Source organism: Dicentrarchus labrax, unplaced genomic scaffold, assembly GCF_905237075.1.
Source record: "Dicentrarchus labrax unplaced genomic scaffold, dlabrax2021, whole genome shotgun sequence".
Lineage (NCBI taxonomy): Eukaryota > Metazoa > Chordata > Actinopteri > Moronidae > Dicentrarchus > Dicentrarchus labrax.
Window position 1 is genome coordinate 13,900,136 of NW_026136724.1, and position 11,804 is coordinate 13,911,939.

Sequence of the window (11,804 nt, forward strand, 5' to 3'; positions counted from 1 at the left end):
ACAGCACTATGCTGTGTGATACAAAGTGGATTACTTTTACGCTTGTGTTTTATGTGCTATTTTGACAATTTGCTAACAAAATTGCTCAGATTTTCAAAATTTGTTAAGGCTGAAAATGCATTTTGTTTTCCCAGGGAGAAAGAGGACTAAAGGGAGAAGATGGCAAAAAGGTGCTTAACATTTATTGCAACCAACTAAAACATATATGAAGCTATTTTTTGAATGCACGTATTAACTTTCCTCTCATTCCAGGGGGACAAGGGCGATGCTGGTGCAGATGTAAGCAGTTTCGAGAGAAACAGAAAATAAGTCATAAGTTATCTTTGGGAGTTTGCAACTTTATTTCATTTTTTCCCCCTTCACAGGGTAAAGATGGCAGTAAGGGGGAACCAGGACCTCCAGGATTGCCTGGTAGGCAGGTGCTTGTCACTCCTGAGGTAAAAATAATCACCTGCATGGTCAGTGATTTATTAACCAGGGAAGCAGATTTCTTATTTGAAATCTCTTTCAAAAAGCATAACAGTAGATTAAGCAGTGTATTCAGGGTTGTACCTATAATCATTATCATCTTGGCTCATTTCTGTTTCCCGGTGATTCAGACAAAACATTAAGCAGGTCCACCTAGACCTGCCTGGCAGCTTAGACTTACTTACTGATTTTTATGTGGCTCCATTGTCAGGGCGCCACCATTGACGAAATACGAGAGGCATTTCCAATCCCAATGGGTCCTCCAGGAGCTACTGTGAGTCTGACGCTTACACACAACATGTTTCTAGACATTTATTATATTATTTATTATATTTTAAGCTGTGGCATGGCGAAATTTATATTCTGTCCGCATGGCACCAATGACTCTAAGTGCTTTTATTGTGGCTTGGCAAGCTTGATGTCATGCATTGTAGATGCATGTTCAAATGTGTTGCTCCTTTGTTTCTGTGTGTTTAGGGTTCACCAGGAATGAAGGTAAGATGGTAATGGGGTTTATACTAAAGTCAGTTATGAAAAAACTCAAATATTGGCTCTGTAGCTCATTTGCTGTTGTTCTTTTGCAGGGTGATAAAGGAGAAATAGGCCTGAAAGGAGACAAGGTAGTGCTTCAGTCTTATCCCTCAAAAACTATATACTATAAACTATATATGCTATGTATATATGGAAATAACATTATTTTCACTGCACTTAATGTTTCCATAGGGCGATGCTGGAGCTCCCGGAAAATCTCTTGAGATGAAGGTGAATACAGGATTTAGTAAATCCTCCTCTGGGGTTACATGTTTTCATTTTGCGATTTGAGCAATATGTTTTTCCTCTTCTTTAGGACGTTGAAATGATGTTTGAAGCCTATGGCATTAGGGTGAGCTCTGAGTATGACATATACATTTTGAGATTCATATGATTTTCAATAGCATTCCAGTTTGACCTTCTCAATAAAACCTTCTTCTCAGCTGCCTCTGCTGAAGGTGTTGATTGACAGGCTGCTGCAGGAGGGAATAGAGGAGCTGCTTCAAGTGCTCGGCACCTCCAAGAAAACAAAAGAAAACACAGGAACTCACACCTCCAATGTCATCACTGAATACACAGTACGTAGACTCTAGGGAAAAAGTGTGTGAGTCTGAAATGGTAATTTCACACATGAATACATTCCATTTTTCAAAACAAATTTACCTTGACAAAACATCAATGTTGACAGGACAACAGCTGTTAGCTGTGCTAGTTACAGATCAGTTTAAGTGTTTTTTTCCTTAATCTACTAAATAACTTTTAATAATGAGCTACATGGTTTCTTTTTCAAACAACCATTTCAGTTATGACTCATTTGTTATCATCAGCTCACCCTGTATCCTTTATGTCATTAAAGAAAAGATCACGAAATAAAAACAAAGTGTGGTGAAAAACATAATAATACTTGTTTTCTTTTGTTTGTGTTGTCTCAACAGAGTTCAGTGAAGTTTGACATCACCAGTCAGCCGCTGTCAGAGTTGGACACCATTGAGGACCCTAATTTAAATAGACAGCTTCCAGAGTCTTTGTCAGTTGTAAGTAACATCAAAATCTCCATATGAAGTCTTTAAATCTTATTTTCCTAAAAAAAAAAAGGGGGAATAAATCTGTCTGTAGAACTATTATTAAACCAAGACATTTGCATTGACTCAAAAGGACATTTTTGAGTTTATTTTTCATAGTAGTTCAGTAATCTGCTGAATCTTGATTTAAGATACTGCCCATGACAGAAAATTCCTGAACCCTAAGAGTATACACCAATAACAAATAGTTCTCCTTGTATCACCCCCCTTCTCAGACTTTTTTTTTTATAAATAAAAGGTTGTTAGAAAAATCTTCAGGGCTCAGTATGGGTATAAAATACTCAGAAATGATTAATTCTTTTTCTGGAGACAAGGTGCTGTTGGCCCATTCTTTTTTAATTATATGAGACTCCAGCAACTCCTGAACAATTTAATTGTGAGACTGGTGCATTTTGGCTTGTAGCCCTCATCAGGGTCATCGTACAACACATTACAAGCAACATTTAAATAAGAAGAGTATTAATTAAATTAATGGATGACATGGTGTCATCCATATGAAACTATATGACCATATACCAAACCCAAGTAAATACCCTTTTATTTAAAAGTTCTTTATGATGCCCCAAATGTCAATTGCAACAAGCCGAAACATAATAAAAAGGCTGTTCTTTATGTTAAGTGTTGTTTTAACCTCTTCAGATTATTTCCCATCACAATGCAGCATGGACATGAAGTCTATACGCCATAATATCATCTGCTGTTATTACACCCACTGTGAACTGTATATTGTCACTAATAGTGGCTACTGGTCCAAAACTGCATATTCTCTCACTTCCATTATTTCTGTCTTTTGATGTAAAGGACCCTTTAAATGAAATGGGAGAGGGTCCTACTTTATGGACTGTCACCGCACTGAACGGACGGCAGGAGCTTGACAGGATTGAGACCAAGTTAAAGGGATCCAGAGGGAAGGAGGTAATAGATGGGAACAGTGATGGAGGATCTTCACTCAAAATGAATCTGACTGTAGTCAATTCTACTTTCAATTATACTACGACCCAGGAGGTAAGGATATTTTACAATAGAGTATGCCAACTTTACGTGAATCATTTTGCTAAACGGTTGAAAATATGCTATGTTCATTTAACATGTGAATCATTTCTTGCTCATACAGAAATGGTTTTAGATCTTTTTTCAGTTCAGAAACATTTTAAATTAAAGTTAGAGTTTGACATATTCACAACTGGCAGCTTTTAAATGTGAACACAGTGGGATCTTACATTACTGATTTGACATTTTATTCTTTTTAAATACAGAAAATAAATAATTGATCATTATTATTAATGAATACAAATTCTGTTAGCCACGTTTTCAGTGAAAAATGTAAGGTATTGAAAACCTTACAAAACACTCAGATGTCAGAAACAGTTTGTCTTTATAGCATTTATGTTCTGATTACAAAACGATAAAATGTTAAAATGTGTGTGTCAGACGGTTTCAGGGTTACCAGACACTGTGGTGGAGACTGTTTTCCTTACTCAGGAAGCCTCTCTGAATAAGAGCTCAGGACAAAAGAAGAAGAACAGGGAACGTGGGAAGGTAAAGCTACCATGGACTCATTATAGATGCCTCGGTTTGCCCCTGACTGGAGAAGCAGGAGTATTGTTTCATCTATGATATTCAACATAAAATACTTGGATATTTTATTTAACAAGTATAATTATCTTTCTTTGTTGTTTTTGATCACTTAAATGTGTATTATTAAAAGAGCATACTAGTATTGCATGTTTTAGCTCACACTTCCTACCTTCCAAGTATTTACTGATTTCAGTCAATGCCACTACAGTATGAAAATTGAATTACAGAGACTTTATGTTTGTTTGTTTGTTTGTTCGTGCTGTAATGCATATGGCTGCAGAGCCTTTTTTGAAAACTGCTGCAGGACACATAGACATCTGTTGAAGCACTCATGAGCTATGTTCATGCTAACAAAATGTTCACTGCGATAGGTTACCAGCCTCAAAAAAGTATTTTTTTAAATTCAAGTATTTAAAGCATTGTAATTAATCACAGTGCACCAGTTCAGCATAAAACATCAGAAAACAGATAGAAAATGCAAAGACTCAGAATCAGTGGCTGCCTGGAAGGAAGGACATCGAAATATAGGCATTACTTCATTACAGGTAATTACTATGTGCTTTACATTAAAGTACATACAGCAACAGGTGACATGATAGTATATTAGAATCTAATTAATTTTTAGAATGACTTAAAATATTCACATTTGTAAGTGGGCTGAAACATGCAAAACCACCGGTGTGGTCCCATACAAATACTGTAGATCTAAACCATTTGGTAACTTTAACACTAAGGGCTCCTAAACATCTTTTATGTAAAGTCGTTGCATTAATTTTTGATATATTAACTATTCCCCTCTTAAATATCTCCCACAACTGAAAGTATCAGCTCGTAGTTTCATACTTGATCATCAACGTCTGAAGCATGAGAAACCTTTATCTTTTTTCTCTCCGACTGTGAACTTCTTAACCAGGGCAAAGGAAATAAAGGACGACATAAGAGGCAGAGACAACGCCTGGTAAATGTCCTTAAAGGGGTCAAACTAAACTTGAAAACTTCACTTCTGCCCCAACTAAACAAAAAGAAACCAACTAACACAGCTATCTGCAAAATTTAAACACAGACTCTGACACTGGCTATTGCTAACATTACAATAACATAACAGTTTTGTGTGGAAATAACAACTTTAGTGCTAAAATGTCATAAAAATAATCATAATAAACTAACATTTTAAACAGAATTAATCAATTATTATATAAATGGTGTGGCTAGTAAAACTAAAAGCATGCATTTGTCTCAACGTCCATGTGCTTCTCATTATATTGATAACACGTTTGAACATTTTTGATTAATGGGTTGCTTTGTACTCGCTTGGCACTGTTGTCTTCCAGCCACTGACACAAATGATAAATTATGATGTGTAACAGTATCTCCCTGTAATTATTGTCATTTCTCCTTTATCTGAAGACAAGTGAAGAGGACAAGCAAGACGAAGAGGAGGAAGAGGAGTTTTATAACGGGGAAGAATACAGTTATGAATACGAGGTGGGCAGCTACTGCAATGAATGACTAATTCACGAACTGTGGGGAACTTCAATTTAAAGTGATGATTGATGACGTGGGTGCCTCCTTATTAACAGACCTGTCAAACTCATAATCAAATCTAGCTATTTTTTTTTGTTTTTTTTAATAGCAGCGTCTCATCCATGCCCACACTAAACGCTGGAGAGAGTTGATTAATGACACACCCACTACCTGAATTAATTATTGAAAATAAATTACTTTGTCATCACAGCCCACAGCGTCTGCTCTGCACATCATCTGCTGGAGTGTCTGTAGGTGTTTGAAAGTTACGATGAAATTATTATTTATTTTTTTCTTAACAGGAAGAACTTTACCCAGATGAGCCCTCGATCTCTCAGGAGAGGAGAGACAACAGACAGGTAAATTTTCTTCAAACAGCATGCTCTCATCTGTGTCAGCCAGATTGGGTAATGTAAAATATTTTCCATGTTCTTAATCATATGCAGTTTGAAGTCCAAACCGATGAATTCCCCCATCCAGTGGATAAAAAGGTAAGCATTAATAATTCTGTAGCCTGGATAATAACAAAAACTCATTCACTGTGGCAATGATACAGCTGAGCTCAGTTATTCGCTGCTCTGGTGAACCTGAGGAATAATAACATATTTATGCTGTTTTTATCTTTGTAGGAAGACCAATTACCCACACAAGATCCTGCCCAGTTAGAAACATTGGCAGAAACTTCCAGTCGTCGAGAAACCGATACTACACTTAATGTATGATGTTTTACAAAATGAATCAAAGTATTTGATTTGTCAGTAGTTATTTTAGTGATCAGCAGTTTATATCAATCTGAAGAGAAGTCCAAGAAACAGAAAAAATTGTTAAAAAAAATACTCATGCCAATACACTCACTGACAGTACATCGCAGCACTGATTCCCAGCCTGGGGTTCCCAACCACCATTAGTGGTTCCCAAAGCTTTAAGGGGGGTTTTAGGGAGTATAAGAAGAGCTATGCATTTTAATTTCTGTGATGAAAACAAAATGAAATTGTTATTTTTAAGATTTGAAGCCATTTGCTTTCTGATATAATCAATAATGGGACCCCAGAACTTAACAAATTTACAGTACGAGTCTGACGGCTCATGAGCCCCTTCTTAAAACATAGAGCTAAGGTTGATTTCCTTTCAAATAACCATTTTGAACTGTATTCATACAAAAAATAAAAAGCCTGTTGGGTCTCATAATTATGTCATATTAGCCTTAACTTTCAAATTGATGACTTAAAAATTCAAACACCAAAATATAAACAAAAGCATTTTAAACGCAGTCAGCCTGCAGTTATTTATGCATAGTCAGATGGGTTGAAATATTCAGTATATACTGTATATGTATTATTCAATGACTCAGTATCCCCCGTTTTTGATTTCTCTCCCTCTAGGTTGTCTTGACAACCACAGAGCCACTATCCCAACCCATGGGTGACATAGAAAAGGTATGGAGGGCCTGTTGGTTCTTGTGTCGCATATAGATTTTTACTAAACATTCACTTTTGAAGTGGCGTTTTCCCTGTCACATTCTTATCTGTCTTTCATTGTTATGACCAGGATGAAGTTTCACTGCCTACACCTCCCATCACAACAGAAGAACCAGACAAGGTAGAGTTCTGAACTTAAGTTGATTGTTTGTTTCTGAATATCCTTGCATGCCTTGGAATGAAAATCTCTTTTATTTACACCTAACACAGGAAAGCGATTGACAAGTGCTTGAATAAAATGGGCTTCACTTTCTCCCTGTAATAATATGTAGTATTCCATAAATATACCATGTTTTTTAAGCACTTGGCATCATATTTCAAGACCTTTTCTTCTTTCTACCTTCTAATGAGAATTTCACCAGTGCAAAAGGATGATTATATAAGGTTAATGCGAATTCTGTGGGAATGGAAATATACCATCACAGATTTTGTTACTCACAAAGATTACCAAAGCATGAGACAGGGCAGCATTTTTGAGCAGCATGCTTTCAGCGTGATTTCTCTTAAAGCTTGTCTGAATGGGAATGAGCAGAAATAGTCGCCTCGTCCGACTGTTAAGATTTGCTGGCAAAGAAAAAAGTCCAGAGAGTTACTTTTAATACTTTCTCTCTCTCGTTTTTTTTAAACAGGACGTCTCTTAATTCCCAAGAGACTGTGACTATAGAATGTTAAGCCGTCATAATAAAGCACACACCGCAAGGAGAGTGTGAATAAAGTGTGAACTGTTTTGCTGGTGAGGAGCCCTGAACCTGACCAGCGTTTCATGAGGAAGGACTTCTTTCCACACAGAGACGATGTCACTCACCCAAAGCTATGGCCATACAAAGTTCACATCTTGTATGAGGGCTTTAAAGAGTATGTTCTATAGAAAATCAGGCACCTTTTTTTGAAATGTCACAATTGTTTCATCATTTCTTTACTTTCTTCCATGTAAACGCCAGTATAGCCTTTACTTTACTTGCCTTGTCTGCAACGCCTAATTTATTTATTAAGACAAATATTGTAACAAATATATATCACGTTAGATAAATCGCAAAGCTTTTGTGCCAACAATTTAAATACATATTTCCTTTTGTCAAGTTGTACTGAAATTTAATTTATTGAAACATGGAAAATATCTTGTGTTTTAACTCCACCAAACGTCGTTAAATACCAGTTTTATTCGAAACGTTGTGGTACTATAAGCAATTTTCAAACATTCTTTTCACTGGTGAAATTTTTCTCAGTTATTTTGTCTGTTTAATCTCTCTGTGCATGTATCCTTCAGTAAAAATGTTCAAATAACTCTCAAAGCAAGTCTGTGTCTTTTTTTCTTACATTTTTACCATCATATACATCAAAGCACACACAGCTGTTTGAGAGGAAGCATCAGAATTGTTGCTCATGAGAGGTTTTGGGCGGGGGCGGGGCTTGACAGGTACCTCGATCCCAAATCAGGGTGAAGAAAAGTGCTCCCTGGCCTGATTCCATGGTAAGTGTCACCTGGTTTTGTAGAAGACAGATTGATACTAATAAAAATGGCAGTGGTGATGATTTTTATATTTTAGGTATTTATGCCAGGTGCCCCGGGTGGAAGAAATCATTTCAAAGAGGCACAGAAAGTAATTATTTTCCACTATTTCCAGTCTTTAAAAATTAAAATGTCATACATGTGACTCGAGTTTGCATCAAATAAAATATGAAAACGCAATTTCATGGTCACTGTCTGTGGAGCATATATGAATTTGCCCCTTCATTTTGATTTCAGCATTCGTTATCTGGAGCTCAAGGTTACAACAGCTGGAATGTAAGTCTGTTATCAACGATGAAGATAAAAGTATTAATCAAAATTAAGATGGTGCGACTGATAAATACATGGTTTTGTGTTATAAACTTGCTTCTCTAGAGGAAGAGGCAAGAAAACCCTGACTTTCAAACACATACCAGGAGGCAGACGCAAGAAAGGAGGGAGAGAGAAAAACAGATGTATGCAAAAACACAAGGTGGAGGAGAAGAGCAGACTAAAGCCGAAGAAGTGGAGGAGTGGGAAATGGAACAACAGAAAGGAGTAGAGACAGAAACAACAGCCCCTGATCCAACCTATGGAGAGGAGGAGAGGAGTGGAGACTACCACTGGGAGACAGAGGAGGACGTCGATCGGGAGAGGGAAGGAGAGGAGGAGGACCTGGAGAGGGAGAGAGAGAGGGAGAGGATGGAGATGGAGAGAGAGAGAGAGGAGCTGGAGAAAGAGAGGGAGGCCGAGCTGGAGCTGGAAAGAGAAAAAATGGAGAGGGAGAAGGGGCTGGAGAGGGAGAAGGAGCTGGAGAGGGAGAGGACTGAGCAGGAGGGGGGAAGAGACATAGAGAGGGAGAGGGAGGAGTGGGAGAGGAGGAGGGCGGAGATGGAGAGGGTGAGAGAAGGGGGTTATGATGAGGAAACTGGACAGCCTTATCCATACCCTCCAGAGTATTTTCATCTGAAGGTAAGGGCACAAAGTATTCACCTTATGATCTTAGTATCATTATAAAATAATCAACTTTTGCATGTTATCAGTTCAATAAATATCAAATAAATATTTGAATTCAGTTTAATTATGCAATGCTGTTAATGTGCTATACATTTCTTATGCATTAGGGACAACCAGGTGAAAGTGGAAACCCAGGACGAAAGGTGACTAAAGATGTTTTGAACATTTTAAATATCCTGAGAATGTTAGTCGCCACACGAAATGTGGCGCCAGTTCATAAAAATATCATCGCTGCTCTCCCCACCTACCCACAATGCATCAGTGAATGACATCAGAGCTCAGGGAGAACTTCTCTCCCGTCTTGCCTGTCAGTAAAGCCAGTTGACTCCAGGCCTTTGATGTCCCTTCTGCTCTATTTCTGTTTGACTGTGAGACAGTAGATTAAAGCAGACATTAATAATTCCCCTTGTTAAACATGCTGACAAGTTTTTTTTTTTTTTTCAAATTCCTCTGTGTTGGTTTATTTTGGCTCTTGAAAAAGAATGTGCTGACTGAGGTGCACTTCAACTTTCTAACTGATGTGCGCTCTTTTCATCCACACTTTTTCAGGGGGAAATTGGTGAAAAGGGACAAAAGGTAAACACAATGTTTATTCATAAGCTGTTATTTACGTTGTTCGTTTGGGAGTTGAGATTTTCATTGAGTAGAATGTGTGTGTTTTTAGGGGGAGCCGGGCATCGGCCATAGAGGTCCAGAAGGACAGGCTGGTCCTCCAGGACAGAAGGTGAAATTTCCCTCCTTCCTCACTCTTAAAGAGTAAAAGAAAGAAAAAAATACAAGCAATCTCTTATTTATAACCTCCCTTCTCAATCAATTAATCCCCACAGTCTTTTCCATCACGTTCACTTTGATTGACTTTGTACCCCATCTCGGTTTTAATTTAGGGAGTTTAATTGGCTCAGTGACTCACTCACTCATTTAAAATTGTGTTTGAGCATACAAATTGATAAAGGAAAGAAGGACTTTATTTGAAAGCAATTATTCAAAAGTAATAAAATAGCTGAATAATTACATTACATAAAAGAAGTGACCTTTAACTGTGTGTTTGTCTTCCAAACATTTCATTTGTCACTTTCTCTTCTTCCTTCCTTCTGTTGCCTCAGGGTGAACCAGGTGAGCCAGGGCCTCCAGGTGCTCAGGGCATCCAGGGTATCCTTGGTAACGCAGGCATCCAGGGTTCCCCCGGCCTTAGGGGTCTGCCAGGGGACCCAGGAGAGCCAGGAAGAGAGGTAACTCAAAATATATCAGACAGTGAAAGTATGTAAATATACGCTTTATAATTGTGCCATTGGGTTTGAAAGAGAAGATGTTTTGTGTGTTGGTGCAGGGGGACCGGGGTAAAAGGGGGAAGAACGGATCACCTGGATCTCCTGGACCTCGAGGAGCAGCAGGACCTCACGTAAGAACATACAAAATATCTAAATGATCCTTGCGAGCACTGCAGCTGATTTCAGCAATATTTTCATATTTAAAAAAATATCTAGTCAATGATATTTTCTTCTGCTACCACTGCATCTCTCTAATACAGGGTCCTCCTGGTCTATCTGGAGTAAAAGGAGAAAAGGTACTAACACTGTATATTTTAGATATTTGAGTAGCACTTTTTGTTTGGTCCCTGAATTCAACATTATAAGAACTTTTGTTTGTAGCAGCAGCATACTGCTACATTAATAGTCATTTTACAATTGGGTTTTTGTTGCTTTTGTACTGTGTAAAAAAGGTTGATCATTACTTTATCTTACTATCATCAGGGTGATAGTATTCCTGGAGAGCCTGGTACTCGAGGGTTGGCTGGCTTCCCAGGGAGAAGGGTGAGTTGTCTTCATCTTACACATAAACAACATTTTAAACAGGTTTAGTCTATGTTTAGGTTAGGTTAGAAAATTCCTCATCTCAGTTTATGTAATGTAAAATGTCACTCACTCACTGTGTTGACCAGTTTATTTGACAGTTAAGGATTATCTAATCCTACCTGGTCTACCCATTTAGATTTCTGACATACAATATTTAGTACATTCCTGTAATCTATTTATTTTATTTTCAGGGTGAAAAAGGCACTCCAGGTATTAAAGGAACTCCTGGGCATCTAGTAAGTCACTTTTCAAAACCATACAACCGAGTTACCATTAGAGTTTCACTTCACAAAACAACGTTTCTTTTCCCTTTTTTACTAGGGTCCTAAAGGCTTGCGTGGCAGCAAAGGGGAAAAGGTGAGCTCACAACAATGTTTGACAGTACAGCTGCACTTTTTCACTTAACTCACCAACTGAATTAATCCTATACTAATACTGGAACACTGTGATGTTTGACCCCAATTTGGAGTCCGTAATTCCAACAAACAAAACTTTGCAAGTTATTAAAAGTATTTGATGCTGCAAACCACCTGTTCCACCTCATCCAAAGGTTAATTTCAAATATGAGAACTGAAATTTCTGCCATATCGTCCTGCTGAAATTTCCATTTAGGGAAGGAGAGACTGTAGCTATGAAAGGATACACCTTATCATCAGAAATGTTTTATTAAATCACAAAGGGATTCAATGTTGAATCAAAAATGTTTCCTAAAGTATTACATCACTAATGCAAGCCCGCACTGAGGCCAGCAGGGAGGATAGATGACAGATTTTTAGACCCTAGT

General features: G+C 37.7%; 1 protein-coding gene across 6 annotated transcripts in view; it reads left to right on the forward strand.

Annotated features, from left to right (window-relative positions):
* Positions 1–11,804, forward strand: part of col7a1l (collagen type VII alpha 1-like) — a 65,304-nt gene that overhangs the window by 36,165 nt on the left and 17,335 nt on the right. For 3 of the 6 annotated variants that reach the window (XM_051391935.1, XM_051391938.1, XM_051391939.1), the window contains 32 exons: positions 135–170; positions 253–279; positions 366–437; positions 680–742; positions 946–963; positions 1,053–1,088; positions 1,192–1,230; positions 1,316–1,351; positions 1,443–1,577; positions 1,935–2,033; positions 2,883–3,086; positions 3,513–3,620; positions 4,573–4,617; positions 5,067–5,144; positions 5,486–5,542; positions 5,630–5,674; positions 5,813–5,899; positions 6,566–6,619; positions 6,732–6,782; positions 8,079–8,132; positions 8,209–8,262; positions 8,409–8,447; positions 8,547–9,122; positions 9,275–9,310; positions 9,717–9,743; positions 9,832–9,891; positions 10,271–10,396; positions 10,495–10,566; positions 10,696–10,731; positions 10,919–10,978; positions 11,212–11,256; positions 11,342–11,377. In XM_051391935.1, the coding sequence (XP_051247895.1) occupies positions 135–170; positions 253–279; positions 366–437; positions 680–742; positions 946–963; positions 1,053–1,088; positions 1,192–1,230; positions 1,316–1,351; positions 1,443–1,577; positions 1,935–2,033; positions 2,883–3,086; positions 3,513–3,620; positions 4,573–4,617; positions 5,067–5,144; positions 5,486–5,542; positions 5,630–5,674; positions 5,813–5,899; positions 6,566–6,619; positions 6,732–6,782; positions 8,079–8,132; positions 8,209–8,262; positions 8,409–8,447; positions 8,547–9,122; positions 9,275–9,310; positions 9,717–9,743; positions 9,832–9,891; positions 10,271–10,396; positions 10,495–10,566; positions 10,696–10,731; positions 10,919–10,978; positions 11,212–11,256; positions 11,342–11,377 (2,511 nt within the window). The remainder of the gene's footprint in view (positions 1–134; positions 171–252; positions 280–365; positions 438–679; positions 743–945; positions 964–1,052; positions 1,089–1,191; positions 1,231–1,315; positions 1,352–1,442; positions 1,578–1,934; positions 2,034–2,882; positions 3,087–3,512; positions 3,621–4,572; positions 4,618–5,066; positions 5,145–5,485; positions 5,543–5,629; positions 5,675–5,812; positions 5,900–6,565; positions 6,620–6,731; positions 6,783–8,078; positions 8,133–8,208; positions 8,263–8,408; positions 8,448–8,546; positions 9,123–9,274; positions 9,311–9,716; positions 9,744–9,831; positions 9,892–10,270; positions 10,397–10,494; positions 10,567–10,695; positions 10,732–10,918; positions 10,979–11,211; positions 11,257–11,341; positions 11,378–11,804) is intronic. The other 3 variants (XM_051391937.1, XM_051391936.1, XM_051391940.1) reach the window with 3 other exon arrangements.